This window comes from Cavia porcellus, unplaced genomic scaffold, assembly GCF_034190915.1.
Source record: "Cavia porcellus strain 051 isolate PalLab524CR breed Dunkin Hartley unplaced genomic scaffold, mCavPor4.1 scaffold_12, whole genome shotgun sequence".
In the NCBI taxonomy this organism is placed as follows: domain Eukaryota; kingdom Metazoa; phylum Chordata; class Mammalia; order Rodentia; family Caviidae; genus Cavia; species Cavia porcellus.
In genome coordinates this window covers 2,370,152-2,389,873 of record NW_026947495.1, presented here as the reverse complement: position 1 = coordinate 2,389,873, position 19,722 = coordinate 2,370,152, and the positions used below count along the sequence as shown (strand labels likewise).

The window sequence follows — 19,722 nt, the reverse complement described above, 5'->3', positions numbered from 1 at the left end:
GTTTGTGTGTGAACACATTTGTGTGTAAGAGAGAATAAGCTCTCTGATTGGTGTTTTCTTTCTGATTCAACCTAACAGCTTTATTCTACTTTATTTTATTTCATTTTATTTGTAGCAAGTGTTATATTTCATTTTCTACACTCCCTGAGCTGTGCGTTTTTTTCTATGGAACAAGAACAGCAACAACAAAATTTTGACAACCCTGGCTAGTACAGCAGTAACCAGCACAACTGTTTGTCTGATTAACACGTATTTTCCATCTTTTCTGATAAACACATGATTCTTAGAAAGCCACCCAAAGGTCAAAGTCTCAACTTTGCAAATTTTAAAAATTCAGGAAAGCCCTCATTCGCTAACAATTCTACCTACTTTCTTATCAAGATTCTAATGAATTTGTATTAAATGTCCTTACTTGATTCTTTTTATCTGGTTTGATTTTCAAACAATATTTCAATGTTATTGCATGCACTTCAGTAGGAATTATCAATTAAAATTTTATAAATATGTCTATTTTATTCACTTACTGTCTGCAATTAAAATCATCAATAATAACAATGAGCACTTTGTGCACAGTGAAATAAGGAAGCGGTGGGCTGGGGAAGTGGCTCAGCAGCAGAACATTTCCCTAGCATCCCTGAAGCTCTGGATTCAATCCCCAGAACTGGTGTTATAAAAAAAAAAAAAAAGTGAAGAAGATGTCCTGTGAGAAATAACACAGTCCCAGTTTCCTGCAGGTGAAAGCCTTCAGAGAGATGGATTCGGGACAAATTACCACATTCTCTCTGAAGATGGCATAGTCTGTTTGGCCATGCGCTCACTGAGAAACAGGTGGGCTGCGTGCTCTTTCGGCTGGGGTCTTTTCAAGGGTCCCCATGGTTCCTGCCTGCCACCCTCTTGACTCTGGGCATAGGCTAGGACTCACAGGGCTGCAAGCGCACAAGGTGGCTTCCTGGGCCACATCCTTGCTGTGCTGGGGTTCCCCTAGCTGGTGTAGCCCAGGTCCTCAGTATCCTGCTGTCTAGTCAGAGATACGGGAGGAGACCGTGTTCTCCAGCTCCTTTTCCACCATCTGCCCAGACCAGACGGCCTGCAGACTCAGCTCAGTGTAGGGCAGTGTGAGTGCACCCTAACTGCCTGTGTGCTTTCTTGGCTCAGGATGCAGGTGTGGGTCGCCTGCTATGGTGGGTGGGCAAACCTGAGCTGTCCTGCTGCTGTGCTGCCGCTGTAGGCCTGGGCCCTGAGAGCCATCACTTTTCCTCCTCCCACTGCTTTCCAGGCTCCCTCTCCGATTGTCTCTGACACTGTTTCCAAGGTCTACCACCATATAGACATAACACATTTAGCTAGTTTTATTCTATTGTTGATTAACACAGAATAATTGCACATTGTTTATGGGGTACGTTGAAATATTCTGACACATGTGTACAGTAGGTAATGATCAAATCATATCATTCACCCTAATAGCATGCAGCAGGGAGGAAAAGTTCTCTGTCATCTCCTCAAAGCACCTTCATTACACACAAGCTGCTGCCCTTTTCGGGCTTCGCAAGCAAATTAATAGTGGCACCCAGGAAACCTTTAGCTGGCCTCAGAGTGGAGGTCAACAGGCTGTTGCCAGCATGACTCCCTCGACACATTTGTATTCAGTGACTGTAGCAATTAAAAATCAGGCCCCGCTATTTATAAGAACTTCTAGATAGATTCCGCTTCTTCCATAACAGTGTGAATTGATTTCAAGTGTCCTGAAACAGATGTTTGCTGTCAGGCCAATTTTTCTGCCAACCAGTGAGCTTGGCTCTACTGGTCATTATGTCCCTTTCTGAGCCCTTGCTCCTCAACGCCCTGATGTTCAAGCCCCTACTCCCAAACCGTGCTTCAGTTTCTATATAATCTATCCAGAATCCACTCCTGGGAGCTTCTCCATATTGGAAGCATGCATTAGCTCAAGCAAAAACCAAAATTACTTTCGATAGTGCAAATCTGTTCATGACTGTTTGCACTACCCAGAGAAAGCCCCTCTGCTCACTCAGCTGATCAAATACACCTGACACCATCCTGCGTCCCCCCATCCCCAGCCGTAATGACACATCATGACTGCAAAGGGCCCAGGTGGGTCCGAGTGTGAGGGCAGAAGATGACAAGGCAGTGGCTATGTCCAGATTCCTGTCCACTATTCACAGCTTCAGCCTCCTAGCCACAAGATCTTCCTGCCTGGACAAGTAAAATATACTGTAACAGTGAGCTCATATACAACGAAGGTGGATTTAAGAGCACTGTTCAGCAAGGCCTTGTGAAAGCCACCACCACACAGATATTCTCAACAGCAAATGTCCAGAAGGCAGAAACAGATGCTAACACTCAGGCTCTTCATGAAGAAAGTAGCAGATGGTGTTTGCTTAGGACAGCATCACAGCTGTCCTTCCAACCATCACATCAACTGTCTGGTCCATAGACAGAGTCCTTCTGTTTCTCATTAGTTCTTTCTCTTTCTCCAACTGAGAATTTAAGGCAAAAAGAAGTCAGGTGGTCAGGAAAGAGAACAGGAGCCTCCCTCTTGGGGTACACATTTGTTGACCCCTAACCTTGGCATGATCCAACAGAAGAAATACCTTTGACCTCATTCTTCCCATGCGGTTCTTCCTGGATCTCTCCCCTTCCAGTGATCGGGGAGTCCAGGCACCAGTTTGCCCCTGCCTAGAATTAACTGGGTTTCATTACCTGGTAAGGCCGCATATGCCCACCCCATACTGCTATTGGTATCACCAAAAACAGTTGATAACAGCTTATGTAGTGAGTGATAGGTGGTCCTAGCTGTCTCTACTCAGCCATAACAGGCTGTTACACGTACAAGTATACAACTCATTCCCAAATTCAACCCACTGGCATGATTTCAGCAAAGAGGCCTAAAATGTCTCAATCACCCCCAATTTTGGTGCTTTTTAAATTTTTATTTATGTATTTTTACAGTCCATCGGTGGAATAACACTTAAATCACAGCAAGGAGAACTGGAACTAAGGGACATGCAGCTAGTAATGGCAGAGGTGAGCTTAAACCGAGAGCCAGGTCAGCCAGCCTGCCCACCTCACCTTCCTTAAGTCCAGGTTGATGGATGTGCGACCAGCAGTCTTAGGTTACAGTTGGGTGTGTTGTTAACTCCCTGCTCATAAGCGCAGCAAAGACCATGATCAAAGTCACTTCCTCTGCCCAGTTCCAGGTCTGTTCGTATATATATATGCACACAACACAACATCAGCCCTCACTGTATTTTTAATTACATCTGATTTTCAAAGTCTGAACTTGCCAAAATGTAATCAATGGATGCTTAGTTACATTACCCTAAGAGTTGGAAGACATCACCATTCATTTCCTCTAATGCCTTTATCTGTTTAGATTCCACAGCTCCTTAACAAAGACATAATGACTCCATCAAGGTAGACAGAAATAAATCCACTGCACAGAGCTGGATGTCTCCAAGACCACAGCCTAAAGGAAAATGGTACTCACCAGGTGAGGCATCAGGAGGTCAGCCAGGTAGACAAAAGCAGCCCCGAGTGTGAAGCCCACAGCCACTGGGACGAAAGCAAATGCACCAAATCCTCCTGAGGATGTGGCCATCTCAACTGCTGGGGCCAGGAGAGACCAATAAGAGGCTGCCAACATGACCTGCAAAACCACAGTGAACAACAAACCATTAGATAGCCCCAGGCTTTCTAAGCAGGGTCCTCTATTGCTCTTGGGCCCAAACTAAACCCTCTCATTTTATATGCATTGGGCCTTTAATCCTAGGTATTAGGGATCAACTATCCCACCAGAAAACCAAGTCCACAACTCATGTTCCTCCTAGAACTAAATTTGTAAGAACCCAATACAAACAGGATAGTCAACCGGAGGAGGATGGAGTCCACTTTGCTGTCATTTACCCTCAAATTCAGTGGTTCTCAACCAGAAGCAATTTTGCACTTGAGGTACATGTGACCATATCTAGAGAGATTTTCAGTTGTCACACTGAAGGCAGGGTAGGGAAAATTACTACTGGCATCTAATGAGTAAAGACCCAGGGTACTGGTAAACATCCTTCAGTGTACAGCACAGCTCCTGCAACAGAGAATTATCTCTTCCCCAAATGTCAGTGGCAACACTGTTGAGAAATCCTGTTCTAATCAAATACTTCCAAGATAAATTTCTGATTACTTCACAAGCATCACTACATAATAACAGAGTTCTAATTATTACAGAATTCCTCCTGATGTTGAACTGAAATCTGTCTCCCATTTTTATCTGATAGCTCTCTTTCTGTTCTCTGAAGCACCAAATAATATGCCTTTCTTCTGTGATATGTGGCTCCCTTTGAAGTATTTGAAGACCACAAGTAAGTCAATGTCAGGCTGGTCTCATCAGTTTTCTTATCTCTAGAAAGGAACAAAAGAACTAACATTTATGATCACCTATTCTTTCCAGAGATCAAAGTTTACATTTGATATCATCACAACAGCCCCAGAAGGCAGATACTGTTTTTCATTGCTATTTGTAGGTAAAGTTCCCAGAAGAACTGAAAGCATCATACCACAGTGATATATGTGCACCCATGTTTATAGCAGCACAATTTGTAATAGACAGATCTTGGAAACAACCTAAGTGTCCATCGACTGAAGAACGGATAAAAAAGTTGTGGTATTTTTATACAATGGAGTACTACTCAGCTATAAAAAATGACTGCATTGAGACATTTATAAATAAATGGACACAGCTTGAGACCATACTCATAAGTGAAATAAATCAAACTCATATGTATAAATACCGAATAGTTTCCCTAGTGTAAGAAATGGTAAGAATACATAGAAGTATGTGGTAATCATGATTCCCAATCATATTGGTTTGAATCATATTGTTTTGAAGCCATATGATGTTTTTTTTTTTTTTTTTTTTTGTCTTTTCCTTTTTATCGGTACCGGGGATCGGACTTACGACTGCCTGCTTGCAAGGCAGGTGCTTATGCCGCTGAGCTAAATCCCCAGCCCCAAGAGATTTTTTTTTTTTTTTTTTTTTTGGTATATGTTGCTATTGTAGATATTCGATTTTTTCTTTTTTCTTTTTTGTCTTTTTCCTTTTTATCGGTACCGGGGATCAAAGTCGCGACTGCCTGCTTGCAAGGCAGGCAGTTATGCCGCTGGGCTAAATCCTCAGCCCCCATATAATGTTTTCACTCATTAACCGCAATGGTTTTAACCTGGGTTGTTCGATTTTAGTATCTATGATAGCACAAATAGCTATTTTGAAGAAAGCAACACAACATAAAAGCTAGTGCTGATTTAATATCGTCTTGTTTTAAAGTCCCATCAAGCTGTAGTACATCTGTTTCCACTGGTTTTAACATGTTGTATCTTACTATATTTCACTATAAGCTATAGTATAAACAAAACTCTTTATAGGCAAAGAGATAATATAGAAACCATTGTTTGTTTTCTATTAGCAGGTTCTAAATACCCTGTAATTATTGCATTCTCTTGAAAGGCTTCACACTGTCTAGATACGCTTGATATTATAGCATGCGAAGTTACACTCAAATAATTTAAGGAAAGAGGCACTATGGTGACTACTATTATGTTAGATTATCTGGTGGTGAAATACAATGATACTTGAATTGCTCGGTTCTGCCTGCATTGTTCTATTACAATATCCTTTCTTATCTCAATCTTCCCCCTATTTTTAAATTAATCTATTTTCTCTCATTTTTTTAATTAAGGGGAAACTAAATTAAAGAATAACGGGACATATTATAGTAACTTTTTTGTTGTCCTATTAACCTGACTTGAACCCTAGTATTGCTCTCCCCATCTTGTTCTGTCTGATTTTTATATATTCTATTTTGTTTGATACTATCAAGTTTGAGGGTATAGGCAATCACTTTGAAGGCAATAAGATATACTATGATGCCCAATATGGGTTGACTATCATCCTTTTTTTTTTGAAGTCCTGTAAGGTCCTCAGTGTAGATTTTATTGGTTTTGTTCCATATTGTTTTGATCAATTCTATTATACCTGATGATATAAACAACTCAATTTGAAAATAGCAGGAGGCACAATGGTAACCACTTTTGATCACCTGCTATTCTATTTTTGCATCACGTGTTATGCCCACCCTTCTGTTCTAACTGACTCTGTTTTGCTTAGTCACATTTGTTTTTATTCTCTTCAAAAAAGTAATAAGAACCGTGAGAGTAATAAAACCCTAAAAGTCTAATTGTTACTGTAAAAAAGAGAGGAAAGTAAGATGGACTAAGGGATATTTCCGCAAGTATGTTCGAGAGTGTAGGACGGAAAACCATATAACTGAGCTCTTGTTGGATCATTGAACGGAACTGTCTCCAATTCCACTGTATGAACGTTCACTTTATATGCTTTAATTTAGTGATATGGACAACTGTTTCTGGGAAGATAATGTGTAGCCTGTTAACTGGTGATTTCGCACTGTATATATTTTTTTCTAGAAATACTGTATTATTTGTATCTGTTTACTTCATTGTTTTTTTATGTCTTTTCTTTCTTTTTTTTTTCTTCTCTCTTTAAATAAAAAAAAAAAAGGGAAAGAAAGTGCTCTAAAGGATACAATTGCAAGTGTGTTTAGGTGACCATAATAGATGACCATATTAATGTTTTTGATTGGATCATTGAACACAACTGTTTGCAGTTGTGTTGCAACTGTTTGAATGTCCACTTTGTATGCTTTAATCCTGTGACTTGAACAGCTATCTCTAAGATAATAATGTGCAATCTATTAAATGGGGATTTCTTACTGGTTTTTTTTTTTTTGTAGTTCTGTATTACTTGTACCCTTATACTGTTTTGCTTTGTTTTGTTTTTTCTCTTTTTCCTTTTAAATAAAATTTTTTAAAAAATGAAATCTGGAATAATAAGGCAATTTGCCCTTTTCACACAGGCAATAAGTGGCAGATGCAGGGAACTGACCAAGCAGGACCACAATCAAATCAGTGAGGGGAGAAATAAAGAAGAAAAAATGATGCTGGTCTCAAACTCTCGGCAAGTCACTTTGATAAACAGTTCTCCAGCACTGACCAAATGACTCCCCCATGGCTATTCACTTTTATAGATGTCATGATATCCTTCTTGGCTACAGTACGCCTACCACCCATCATAACTGCAGGACCGTCATCACAAGTAGGTAAAATGTAGAATGGATTTCTAAAAATTGCCTGATTATGCCCTGTCTTTAAAATATACCTGCATCACCCATCTCCAAAATAACATTCACAGTGACAGAGCCAGCTATTACCACGGCAGCAGTAAAGAACAAATCCATGCACAAATCCATGAGTTCCCTTCTGCCAGCCATTGTACACATGGAGTTGCTTGCTCTGGGCCCAATTCCCCCCGCATAAATCTGAGGGCCACCTAGGCAAAAGTGCATTTGCCTCTTAAGTCCCAAGAAAGAATAAAACTGTCTCATCTAAACAGGATGGGAGCTAAGGATGACCAGTACGACTGCATGACTCAGATTGCCATGAAAGGCCATCAGGGGAAGCCCAAAAACTCCTTCACACTGCTGCAGCCCTATCCAAACTGTATCACCCTAGATATGAAATCCAACAGCCCTTAACAGATCTCCACAGACAAGATCCTGACAGGAGCAGAGACAATGATGTCCTCCTCTTTTTACACTTAGAACTATTGCTCTCTTTTTCCCCTCTCCCCTCTCTCCTCTCCAGGCTCTAGCCTTCAGGGCATCTCATACAGTCCCACAGCCCTAAAGCCATATTTACCCAGGGACAGCCACATTCTAACTTTTTTTAATAACAAAATTAATTTTTAATAGCTTGTATATGTAGATGTTTAACCATATGCTTAAGATCAACTCCTTAATAGCAGAATTTTATATCCAATTTACTTGTTTTAGATACCACCTTTTTATCTGTTACATTAAGGTCTTGTATCCACATATCCACTTGTACACTGAAAGCTTAAAGAAAAACACAGGACACAGAGGGATTGCCATTTTTAGCAGCAATGAAATATCACTAACCGCTTTTTACATACCAAATTCAAGTCACTATCAGAGGTGAGTGTACCACGAAGTCACTAGGGACAAAATTGCTAGTTCATTTTTAAATAACTTGAAATTACCCTGGCCCTCACCCCATTAATCCCTTTTATAAACAGCAAACATTTTTTTCTTTCATCCATAGGTTAGCGCGGGCTTGTTTCAATATGAAAGTGCTAATTCATCTGCAGATTTTTTAAATCAGTCAAGCAGTGCTACAATAAATGTCCAAAAATCTGCATAGGAACAATCCTTGATGAATGAAAATGATGAAGACAGAATAAGGCTACGGGATTACCTTATCTTATTTACATATAAAGAATACCCAATGGTAAGGAGACAGAAATTGGACAGATACTCATAGGTGTAAAAATTGCATCTACCTTTGAGCTTTATACTGTAAATGAGACATTTTTTTTTTTATTTAAGGAGAAAAGAAAAAAAAAGCAGAGAAAGGGTACAAGTTATACAGATTTACAGAAAAAAAAATGAACAGTAGGAAATCACTAGTTAATGGATTACATATTGTCATCCTAGAAATAATTGTTCAAGTCACAAAATTAAAGCTTGTAAAGTGGACATTCCATCAATGATACTGCAAACAGTTCTGTTCAATGATCCAATAAAACTCTGTGATATCATTTTCTATCTTATACACTTAAACATACATGCAGTTATATAGTTTAGAGCACTTTCTTTTCCTCTCTTTTGTACCATGACTATTACACATTTTGGGTTTCACTGCTCCCACGGTTCTTATTACTTTTTTGGAAGAGAGTAAAACCAAATGTGACATAACAGAACAGAATCGGTCAAGTCAAAAGGGTGGACATAATAGATAGTGTAAAAACATGATACAAGGTGATCAACAATGGTTACCATAATGCCTCCCGCTATCTCTAATAGAATTGCCTATATCGTTAGTTATAATACAATTGAACAAAACAGTAAAGAATAAAACCAACAAAACCAAAACATTGGAGACATTGTAGGTCTTCAAAAGTAGATAAAAGTCAATGAGAATGGGCGTTATAATGAATCTCATTATCTTCACAGCTGATGCCTAAACTTTCGAACCTGATACTATCCAGCAAAACAGAATAGGGGAACATCAGTTAAAAACCAGATGGTGAGAGTAATACAGGGCTTTAAATTGAGGTAATGGAAAGTCAAAGTGGGTTACTATAATATATCCTGCTATTTTTTTTCCTTTAATTAAAAGGATAAAGATAAAAAAGTAAACAATGGAGTGGAGATTGAGATAAAAGAGGGCATAACAACGAAACAGCGCAGATCAAAATATAACCATTTAAGCAGAATAGTGTTTCACCACCAGATAATCCCGACCCAAAAGTAGTTACCATATTGTCTCTTTCCTTGAAATCCTTGAGTACAACTTCATACACTGTAGCATTAAGTATATCAAAACAATGTAAAACCATTTAAGAGAATGACAGCATTACAGAGTATTTAGAATCGACTAACAGAAAATGAACAATGGTTTCTGTATAATCTCCTTGTCTTTAAAAGGTTTTTGCTTATACTATCGTACATAACAAAATCCAATAAGATACAACCTATTTAGACCATTGGAAACAGAAGAACAAAAGCTAGATGAGACTTCAAAACAAGATGATACTAAATCAGTATTACCTATTAAGATGTCATTTTCTCCAAAATAGCTGTTCCTATCATCCAATCTTCTCTGCCTCATTTCTGTTGAGCTCTTTTTCTGTCAGTAGCTGTCAGTTTGTCTTCTTCATTTTGTTCTCTGCTGCATTCGTTGTGGCCTCCCCGCCACTATTTCTGGGTTCTTTGTATTTTTCTTTTTTTTTAGAATATCCTGCAATACTCTGTGTAGAGTTGAATTGGTGGCCGCAAACTCCCCCAGTTCCTCTTTATCCTGGAAGCACCTCGTTTTTCCATCAATTTCCAGGGACAGTTGTGCAGGATATCTCAATCTTGGCTGGAGATTATTAAATTTCAAAGCTTGAATTATTTCCCCCCACGCTCTTCGTGATTTGATGGTTTGTGCAGAGAAATCTGCTGTAATTCTGATGGGTGTTCCCTTGTAAGTGGTCTGTTTCTTGTCTCTGACAGCTTTTAATATTCTGTTCTTGTATTGAATTTCTGGAATTTTGATTATTATATGCCTGGGTGTTGCTCTGTTTGGGTTGTAGATAGCTGGGGTCCTGTATGCCTCATACATCTGAGTATTTTTACCTTTTGCTAAATTAGGAAAATTCTCCTGGATTATTTCTGTGAGTAGCTTTTGTAGTTCACTTGTTTGTGTCCCTACTTCTTCTTTTATGTTCTTAATCCTTAAGTTATGGATCCTCTTATCATCTTCCTGTCTTTGTATTATTGCTGTTTGTTTCTTTGTTATTTTTAAGAAGTTTTTCATTTCATTCTCCCATATTACAAGTCTGCCCTCCAGTTCAGATAGTCTGTCCTTAGTTTCTTTCAAGCTGTTATGCCAGTCTTCGATAGACTTCTTAGTTTCTTGGTAGTCCCTTTGAACCTGCTTCACGTATTCTATGCTTTCTCTGTTTTCTCCATCAAACAATTCTCCCCTCTTTTTCTGTTCTTCCATTCCACTATCTGTTTTTTCTTGGGTGGTGCTTAGCATTTCTCTAACTATTCTGCATACTTCTAGCTTCAGGTCGTTGATAACTTCATTCCTGAATTGGTCTATGAGGCTCTCTATATGGCGCTTTATGTCTATTGGTGCGGTGTCCGCTATTGACTGTTTCTCAGGATTGGGGGCCAAGAAGCCTTTCTTGTTGCTGCCTCTTCCCATATTCTCTGTTCCTTATATATCAGGTAGCTTCTTCTGAAAGTGGCTCACCAAATGTTCCTGGGTTCTGGGTTACTCGCCTCTCCTTCTGGAGTTAGATTCCAGGTTCTTCAATGAAATGAGCAAAAAGCGGTAGCCAAGTTTGTTTTGAAACAGAGTAAAGCGAGGAGAAACTGGCTCTGCAGAGCAAGCCTGGGCTGCAACCATCCTGCTTGGCTTCCTAGAGCTCCTCCCAGGCTCAAATGAGACATTTTAAATCATCCAGTAGTTCATACTATTTTTTTCCTCAGCAAAAGAAAAGCTGCATGACATCCCCTCTTGTTTCTGATAGCCACACTCTATCCTGGGAAAAGGAGACTCCACATCCTTATCAGCATCACTTGAGGTGCTGGCCCATGATTCATCCCTTTTTCAATTACTTGTCACATTTGTCAAAGCGTCCTTCTATCTCTCTGCATCAATGGACACCAACCTTTTCTTCTGTCACTCTACGTGATAAGCACACAAGGTTCTCACAGAGAAGTCACTCTTTGGAGAGCAGAGGTGTGCTTCTCAAGGTGTGTGGTAACCTGGGGTGGTCGAATAGAAAAGCATTCCAGATGAGGGATTCGAGCCCTTTCTTGGGAATCACTGTTCCTTATCTTTCCAGTCAATCTAGGACCCAGTAGGATTTCTTTCTTTTCTTGTCCTTGACAGTCTCCTTACCGTCCACCTAACCGAAAAATGACCCCAGACTGATTTCATAAATGGTATTGGATTGACTACCTTAAAATGATAGTAGTGCCCAAAAAAAAACTTATTTAAAAGGCATGTGTAGTAGACAAAATGACCATGTCCTAGTCACTCAAAACCTGGGAATATTTTTACTTACATGGTAAAAGGGAACCTGCATGGGGCTTTCATTGAGAACTCTGCAATAGGGAGATGATTTTAGATTGCCTGAGTGGAGTCAATGTCATTCCAGATGTCCTTATTAGGGAGTAAGAAGGGACAGAAGCAGAGGGAAGATGTAACGGCTAACCACATCCATTTCATTTATATGACATATTCAGACTAGGTAAATCCATGGAGACAGAAAACAAATGAGTGGTTGGCAGAGGATGCAGGAAAGGAGATAGGGGAAAGGCAGTGATAGGTACCAGGTCTCCTCTGGGTGTGATGTAAGTATTTGGAAGTAGATAACACAACATCATGAATGTTCTACACACCACTCAATTGTTAAACTTTAAAATGATTTGGGGTTGTGAGTTTTACCTTCATATTTTGAAAAACTAAAGCTGGCTTAGCCAGTTGTGAGGACACTATCTTGTACTACTGCCTCAAGCAGTGCACTGAGCTCTCTAGACCCCTTACCTGGGCCACTGTCTCCATGTGAGATAATGCCAAAATGCCAAGACCTATCTCATGAGTCCTTCTTCCAAGCATCATCAACACTTTGACTGAGTTCACATTTATAGTGGAAAAATGCATGATGGAAAGTCAAGTCTGAGTTTGAATCTTGGTTCTGCCACTTACCAGTTAGGTACCCTAGCAAATAACCTGGGCTCTCCACAGCTCAGTTTGGACAACTGGAAATAATGCTACTGAACAAGATTGTTATAAGAATCATGTGGCTGGACATGGTGCTACACATGATTAACCTGTAGTCCTGTAATCTACCCTTGTAATCCCAGCACTCTAGAGAGTCATGCAGGAGGATTGCAAGTTCAAGCCTGGCCCAGGCTATTACAAACTCAGCAAGATCATTCTCAAGATAAAAAGTAGAAAGAGCCAGGGATATGGGTCAGTGTGAAGGCTCTAGTACTGAAAAAAGAAGAAAAAAAGCTACACAGGAAACTGAGGCAAGAGAATTGCAAGTTTGAGACCAGCCTGGGCAACTTAGACAGGTTCTGTAGAAAATAAAAGACTTTAGCTGGCCCCTGAGGTTACAGCCAGACCCTAGCCTTTTCCCATGAGTCAGCACCATTCACAGAATGCAGAGGAATAGAACAAGAAGTCACAAGCAGCAAGGCCTCCTGCAAATCAGTGCCATGGGTGGGCCACTAGGGAGACAGCCAGACCCTAGCCTTTTCTCACGAGTCAATGCCATTTGCAGATCGTGGGGGGGAAGGAACAAAAAGTTACCAAGAAGCAAGCCCTCCCTGCAAATCAGCACCATTAACAGGCCACTGTGGGGAGAGCCAGATGCCAGCCCCTTCGAGCACATAGGTTGGGAAACAAGAAGAGCTAACTCCCCCCCACTTCACCCCTCACCCGATAAACAATCAGCTGATCCAAAGAAACACAGGCGGTGATGATACCTATAGAGGTAAAATACAATTTAATGCTTGTAAGTGTTTATAATATTTCACTGATTTTGCAGGTCTAAAACAGGTAGTCTGATCATCTGTTCAGAGGATAACAATACACAATGTAGCAATGGCAAGGGTATCCATTGTTAATTCCCTATTATCTTATCTCAAAGTCCAGTATCACTGCCATTGTTTTGTTGGGTTGTGTTTTATTCTGTTTTTTTAATTTTATTATATCCAATGGCATGGGTAGCTATCATCAAAGATAACTCCATGGTAGCCATTTTGAATTTACTATTGTCTTGTTTTGAAATCCTTTATTGCATTTATTGTTTTATTTTTATTGATTCTGTTCTGTTCTGTTTTGCTTGATTTTTACTATGTCTGAAGGTATCTGCAGCTATTTTAAAGACAAGGGGGATTATCATAACCATTGTTGATTTCATATTGTTTTGAAGTCCTATGTCTCTTACACTGTTTTGTTTGATTGGCTTTAAAAGAAAACATTTTAAAAGATCTGGGGACATAGTTTAGTAGTAGGCAATGCCTAGATTCAACCCCTAGCATTGTACAAAAGTAAAGAAAAAAGAAACAAAGAAAAGAAAATGACAATGGAGTGCCACCCCAACCCAGTGGCTGGCAGAGAAGACATGATGAGTCAATGTTATTTTGAGTCCTCCCCCTCTCTTGAGTTGCTCTCACTAAACATGCTCTTTCTCACCAGTCTCACTTGGCTCCACTCCTCCAGAAGGGGGAGGATCATCTCACTAGCTTCATTTTTGTGGCATGAACTCCCAGACCTTGTGTGTGCCTAGGTGGAAGGCATGCTTTGCACATCTCTATATGTAGCCACATAATGGTCTTGAACAGACCAGTTGTTCAGTATCTATTGCCTAAACAAGTTCTCCATTGCGATTGCTAATGAAGGGGAGCAACAGGGATAGAGAAATCTAAATGAGTGATCAGGAAGTGATTCAACACTCACTTTTTAGCAAATGTCTAACAATTAAAGAGATTATTTAACTTCCAAATTGAATACATTATAGGCTCATGCTCCAATGCCTCCACTCCTGAGCCAACACTGGTTGAGTAATTGTTTAGAATAATGGAGCTTCTCATGTGCATGGAAAGTAGTCAATATCGAATTGCCAAACTTTCATGGGTAATCCACTGAACAGTCTACTGATCAAATCACAGATTCATTTAGTGCTGAAAGTGACTTTAGGAAACTACACAGTCCAGACGCTTCATTTAACAGATGAAAACAATGAGGCCCAAAGAAATTCAATGGCTTTCCCAAGGTCCCAGAGCAAGTTAATGTCATTGATGGCCAACTGTGCCATCTCCAGATCAAATCAGCACCATTTTTCAAACCCTACTTAGGTTTCTTTTGAAAAATTCTGAAAGCTATAAAGTAAAAGCTCCAGCCCTCCCTCATCAAACAAAGAATCCCAAAACCAAAGTCTGGGATGAATGTAAAATGACAACTGTCAAAAATATAAAAGATAGCATTAGCATTGGTTAGGATATAGGGAAAAGGAAAGACTTGCATGTTATCCATGGGGATGTAAATTTGTGCAGTCACAGTGGAAAATAATTTGGAAGTTCCTCAAAACATTAAAAATAGAACTACCATCTGATCAAACAATCACACTAGGAATGTACATCCAAAGGAAATAAAACCCACGTATTGAAAAATATCTTCATTTCCATGCTTATTACAGCACCACTCACAATGTTACCAGGTACTGAAGTGCTGTACTCTTCCTAGCTGTCTTTTATAAGCTCTTGTTGTCTTGAACAAAGAACTGGGCATCAAATGAGGTGGTCATCAAATGACCACTGCAGAGTGAGTACAAGATAAGAAAGTACACCCTGCATACAGAGTGCGCCACTGTGAAAGAAAAAAGGCAGCAGCCACAAGACCAACGGTCACTGCCTTTTATAGCCCCATCCTGATGTCAGATCTAGATTGTCCTATGACAACCCTGCTTGCATTCTCTGATGGCATCAGGTACAGGACTCAGAAGTTGTGTACATGTGTTGACTTTGTGACGGAGAGGTCATGGCCACTTATACCCTGGTTTGTCACACCCATTTGTCACACCCTACTCACCTGCCAGAACAATAGCCAAGACAAATAATAAAGACAGTGTAGTATTTTGGGCACAATGGAATACTCGCCATTAAAAAGATGAAATCTTGTCACAACACAGGTGGAACTGGATGGCATGATGTTACATGAAATAGGCCTGGCAATGAAAGACAAATACAACATGCTCTTACTCATATATGGAACCTAAAAACATATGTTAGCCAATAGATGTCCTGGCCCTCATTTCACAATGGAATGCCAATAGGATGGAGGGTAGAACAGTAGTTACAGAGACTGGAAAGGATGAGAGTTAGTTAATGGGTATAAATTTACAATTAGTTCAACAGAGTAAGTTCTGATTTTCTATTATACAGTAGGATAAATATAGTAATAATATACATCTCAAAATAGCTAGAAAAGGGGATCTCAAATGATCTCATAAAAAGAAAATGAATATTTAAGGTGACAGATAGCTTAATTACCCTGATTTGATCAATACATATAGGAGTACCACACTGATATTGATTTTAAAAATTAAAAAATAAATTTTAATAGTCTGAGAGGAGTCCATTTCAGTTGTAAATTAACATAACTGGACTTCTGGGAAGATGGTGGAGTGGTAAGCAGCAGAAAAATTAGCCTCTCCAAGAGTCACCATGCAGACACTGGAGTACAGCATCATGAGGAAGAACAGAAGGAAGGAAGTAGGTCCCTGGACCCAGGAAGAACCTGAAGTGTGAACTGAAGTCAACAGAGACAGTAAAAAGAAAAGCTTCAAGGAAGAAGGTGATAGCCAGCAGTGTTTTCACCTTGAGATGGGACTCACTTCCTGAGAGGAGCTGTTCAAACCATGGGTACAGCAATGATGGAGGGCGACACCAGAGGCCTGCCTCTTCAGAGAGACATGGCAATGGAGGGGAGTAGCAAACATGGAGGACTGCACTGGCAGGCAGTAAGTGCGGAGGACTTAGTCTTCCTACAGGGACAGAGCAGTAAGCTGGGAGCCATTTTGGAGACACCAGATAAGCCCAGAACCCAGAAGTGCTGCTGGCTTCCGCTAGCAGCTCCCAGTTGGGGGCATATCTGTGGCAATTGCTTGGATGGTAGCAAGCCCAATGAGTCTGGTCTCAGAGCAGGCCTGCTGAGATTACCCACTACTCCACCATAAAGCAGCTGCTGGCTTGCTGGGATCGAGCAGCATGTTTTGGGACTCTGTCTCCACAGGTTGTCTACTAGTGAAACCAGAGAAAATCCTGGAAATGGACTGCTTGCTTTTCTTTTTCTTTTTCATTTTTTCCCCGTTTATCCTTCATTGTTTTTATATGAGTGTGAGAGTGGTTCGTAACCTCTTTATGGGTATGGTTGCTCTGTTCTTCCTTTTATCTCTTCCATCTCTCTTTTCCTTCCGTATTCTGTGCCACTTTCCCAAAGTTGGTGTGATCCCCTTTTGTCCCACAACCTTACTTCTAATCTCTTTCTCTTCTTCTACTTCTCTGTTTTCTCTGTAACCCATTTTAAATTTGAACCCTTGAGGACAAAATTGACACATTATGGACTCACATATTGCATATAATTATCTGGTTTGTTTCATATTTTGTTATATAATCTCAAATCTAGTTCATACAGTTAAAACTTGCAAATTAAAGGTTAGCTCAGTTTGTTGATTTTTAGGCTGTGTTTGATGCTGTTGGTACCATTATATCCAAAATTGATATAATTGTTCTGCTGTTAGTCCTGGTGTTCCATGATTGAGATTAACGTAGGGTCACAGAAAATATGGTGTGCCAAAAAATGAAGGACTAGCCCAAACAAGCAACAACTTCTCATCTCCAACAAACTGAAGAAGGAAGATATTCTAACAGACTCAAAACCCAAAAACCAGCTACACCTAGAATACACCACAGAGAAGTAAGCATCACTTAAGGGTCCTAATAAAGCAACCCACCATAGGCAACTAACAAGCATCACCCCTGGAATTAAAGTAAGAAAAGAGAGAAAAGAAAATGAGAAGACACTTAAAGCAAAATGCAACCCAGATATCCATTTCATGAAAGGCAAATCAAGGATGCAATGAGGTGGGACAATCCAAAAGCCTCCACCAGGTCAATCTGAAGTGGTAACAACAAAGCAATTGAATAAGGCTCTGGAAAAAAAAGATTCCGAAATAATCTCTCATATATCTACAGAGATTACCAAAATATATGCCATGATTAGCGACATTAGAGCAGACACAGACAAAAAATATATCCAAGCTCAATAAAATTATGGAAGATCAGTAGAGTTTGAAAGAAATCTATGAAGCAGAATCAACCAGATATCCAGGAGAATAAAAACCCCATTGAAAATATGTGGGACAGTTTAGGCCAATGTGAGGACAGGATCTCAGATACTGAAGACACGTTTGCAGTTAGTGACCAGGAAAAGAAAGATTTCTCAAAAATAGCAAGGGACCATGAGAAATCAATCTAACAGCCGCTAGATGAGACAAAGAAGAACAACTTAAGATTAATTGAAGTCAATGAACAAGCAGGAAATACCACAAGTAACACTAAAACAAAAAAATGTTTGCAGACATCATGACAGAAAACTTTCCTGATAGAGAAAAAGAATTTGACACTCAGATAAATGAGGCATATAAAACTTCAATTAGCAATGATCAAAAAAAAAAACTACATCCAAGCATATCATACTCAAGATTCCTGAAATTCAACATAGAAAATCCTAAAGCTGTCAGAGAAAAGAAGCAATCATCTATAAAGGAAAGCCCATCAGAATTATAGCTGACTTTTCAGCACAAACTCTCAAGTCAAGGAGAGCTTAGAGTAATCTACTCCAGAGTTCTAAAGAAAAATAACTTTCAACCCATACTGATGCATCCTGAAAGACTATCTTTCAAAACTGATGAAATAGTAAGATACTTTCATGACAAAAAATATCAGAGGAGATTTATGATCACCAAACCAGCACTCCAAAATGTTCTGAAGGACATTCTAGAAAGAGATAATAAGGACTACAGCTCCATGAATCCCAACAGAAGTAATCCACCAGGGAAGACAAACAATTAGAGGGAAGGAAAAAAAGAAGAGCAAACAACAGGAAAATGACACAGTAAGATAAGTCTTATCTTATTTCAGTTATAACCATAAATGTTATGGGCCCCAATTCACCAATCAAAAAACACAGACTGGCAGAATGGATCAAGAAGCAAGATCCAACAATATGCTGCATACAAGAAACATTTAATTCAAACAGAAATTCAAAGATTGAAAGTTGAAAGATAGAAAACAATATTCCATGTGACAGGAGCCCAGAAAAAAGGAGAAGTAGCTATTCTATTTATAGACAAAGTGAACTCTAAGCCAAGACTGATTAAGAGAGAAAAAGAAGGTCACTACATCCTCATAAAGGGAACAATCCAAGAGAAAGAGATAACAATCATAAATATATACACAACCAATACCACTGCAACCCAACTATATAAAATAATTACTAACAGACAAGAAAAATCAAATAAGCCCTAATACAATTGTCTTGGGAGACCTCAATATCACACTGTCACAAAAAGACAGAACTAGACAAAAATCAATAATGAAATACTAGAACTAAATCAAACTTTTGAAAAAAAGGACTTAGTAGATGTCTATAGAATGTTCCACCTCAAAACATCAGAAGACACATTCTTCTCAGCTGCACATTGGACACTCTCCAAAACAGACCACATACTAGCTCACAGAACAGGCTTCGTAAATTCAAAGGAATTGAAATGATCCCTTGCATATTAACAGACCACAGTGCAGTGAAATTGGAAATCCATGTCAAAGGAAACCACAAGAACTTCATAAACACATGGAAATTAAATGGCACCCTCCTGAACAACCAATGAGTCAGAGAAATCAGAGAGTTTTTACAGTTGAATGATAATGACAATACAACATACTGGAACTTGTGGGACACACAATGAAAGCAATCTTACGAATGAAATTTATAGCAGTAAATACCCATATCAGGAAAACGGAGCAAGTTCATATGAACAACTTAATGTTGAACTTCAAACTTCTAGAAAAAGAGCAGGCTAACCTAACAGCTCTACAAGGGAGGAAATTATAAAGAGCAGAACAGAAATTAACACATTGGAGACTTAAAAAAATACAAAGAATCAATAAGTCAAAGAGTTGGTTTTTTGAAAGAGTCAATAAAATTAACAAATCCTTAGCCAACCTTATCAAAACAAGGAAAGACAACATTCAAATCCATGCAATTAGCAATGAAAAGAGTGAAATCACAAACAGACCCTGCAGAAATCCAGAAAATAATCTATACCTACTTTGCAAACTTGTATTCTAAATAAGATAGAAAATATAGAAGACATGGACAGATTCCTAGATACATATGAATTATCAAAGCTGAATCAAGAAGATATAAAAAATCCTAAATAACCCAGTATCAATAAATGAAATTGAAGATGTAATTAAAAGCCTATCA

At 39.2% G+C, this 19,722-nt stretch overlaps 1 protein-coding gene across 5 annotated transcripts in view; it reads right to left on the bottom strand.

Moving 5' to 3' along the window:
• Positions 1-19,722, bottom strand: part of Slc39a11 (solute carrier family 39 member 11) — a 379,584-nt gene that overhangs the window by 318,448 nt on the left and 41,414 nt on the right. For 3 of the 5 annotated variants that reach the window (XM_063258748.1, XM_003478772.5, XM_013142577.3), the window contains one exon: positions 3,506-3,664. The exons of 1 other annotated variant lie outside the window; for it this stretch is intronic. In XM_063258748.1, the coding sequence (XP_063114818.1) occupies positions 3,506-3,664 (159 nt within the window). Of the gene's footprint in view, positions 1-3,505; positions 3,665-15,329; positions 15,388-19,722 lie in introns of those variants that run through there. One more of the 5 variants, XM_063258750.1, reaches the window with a different exon arrangement.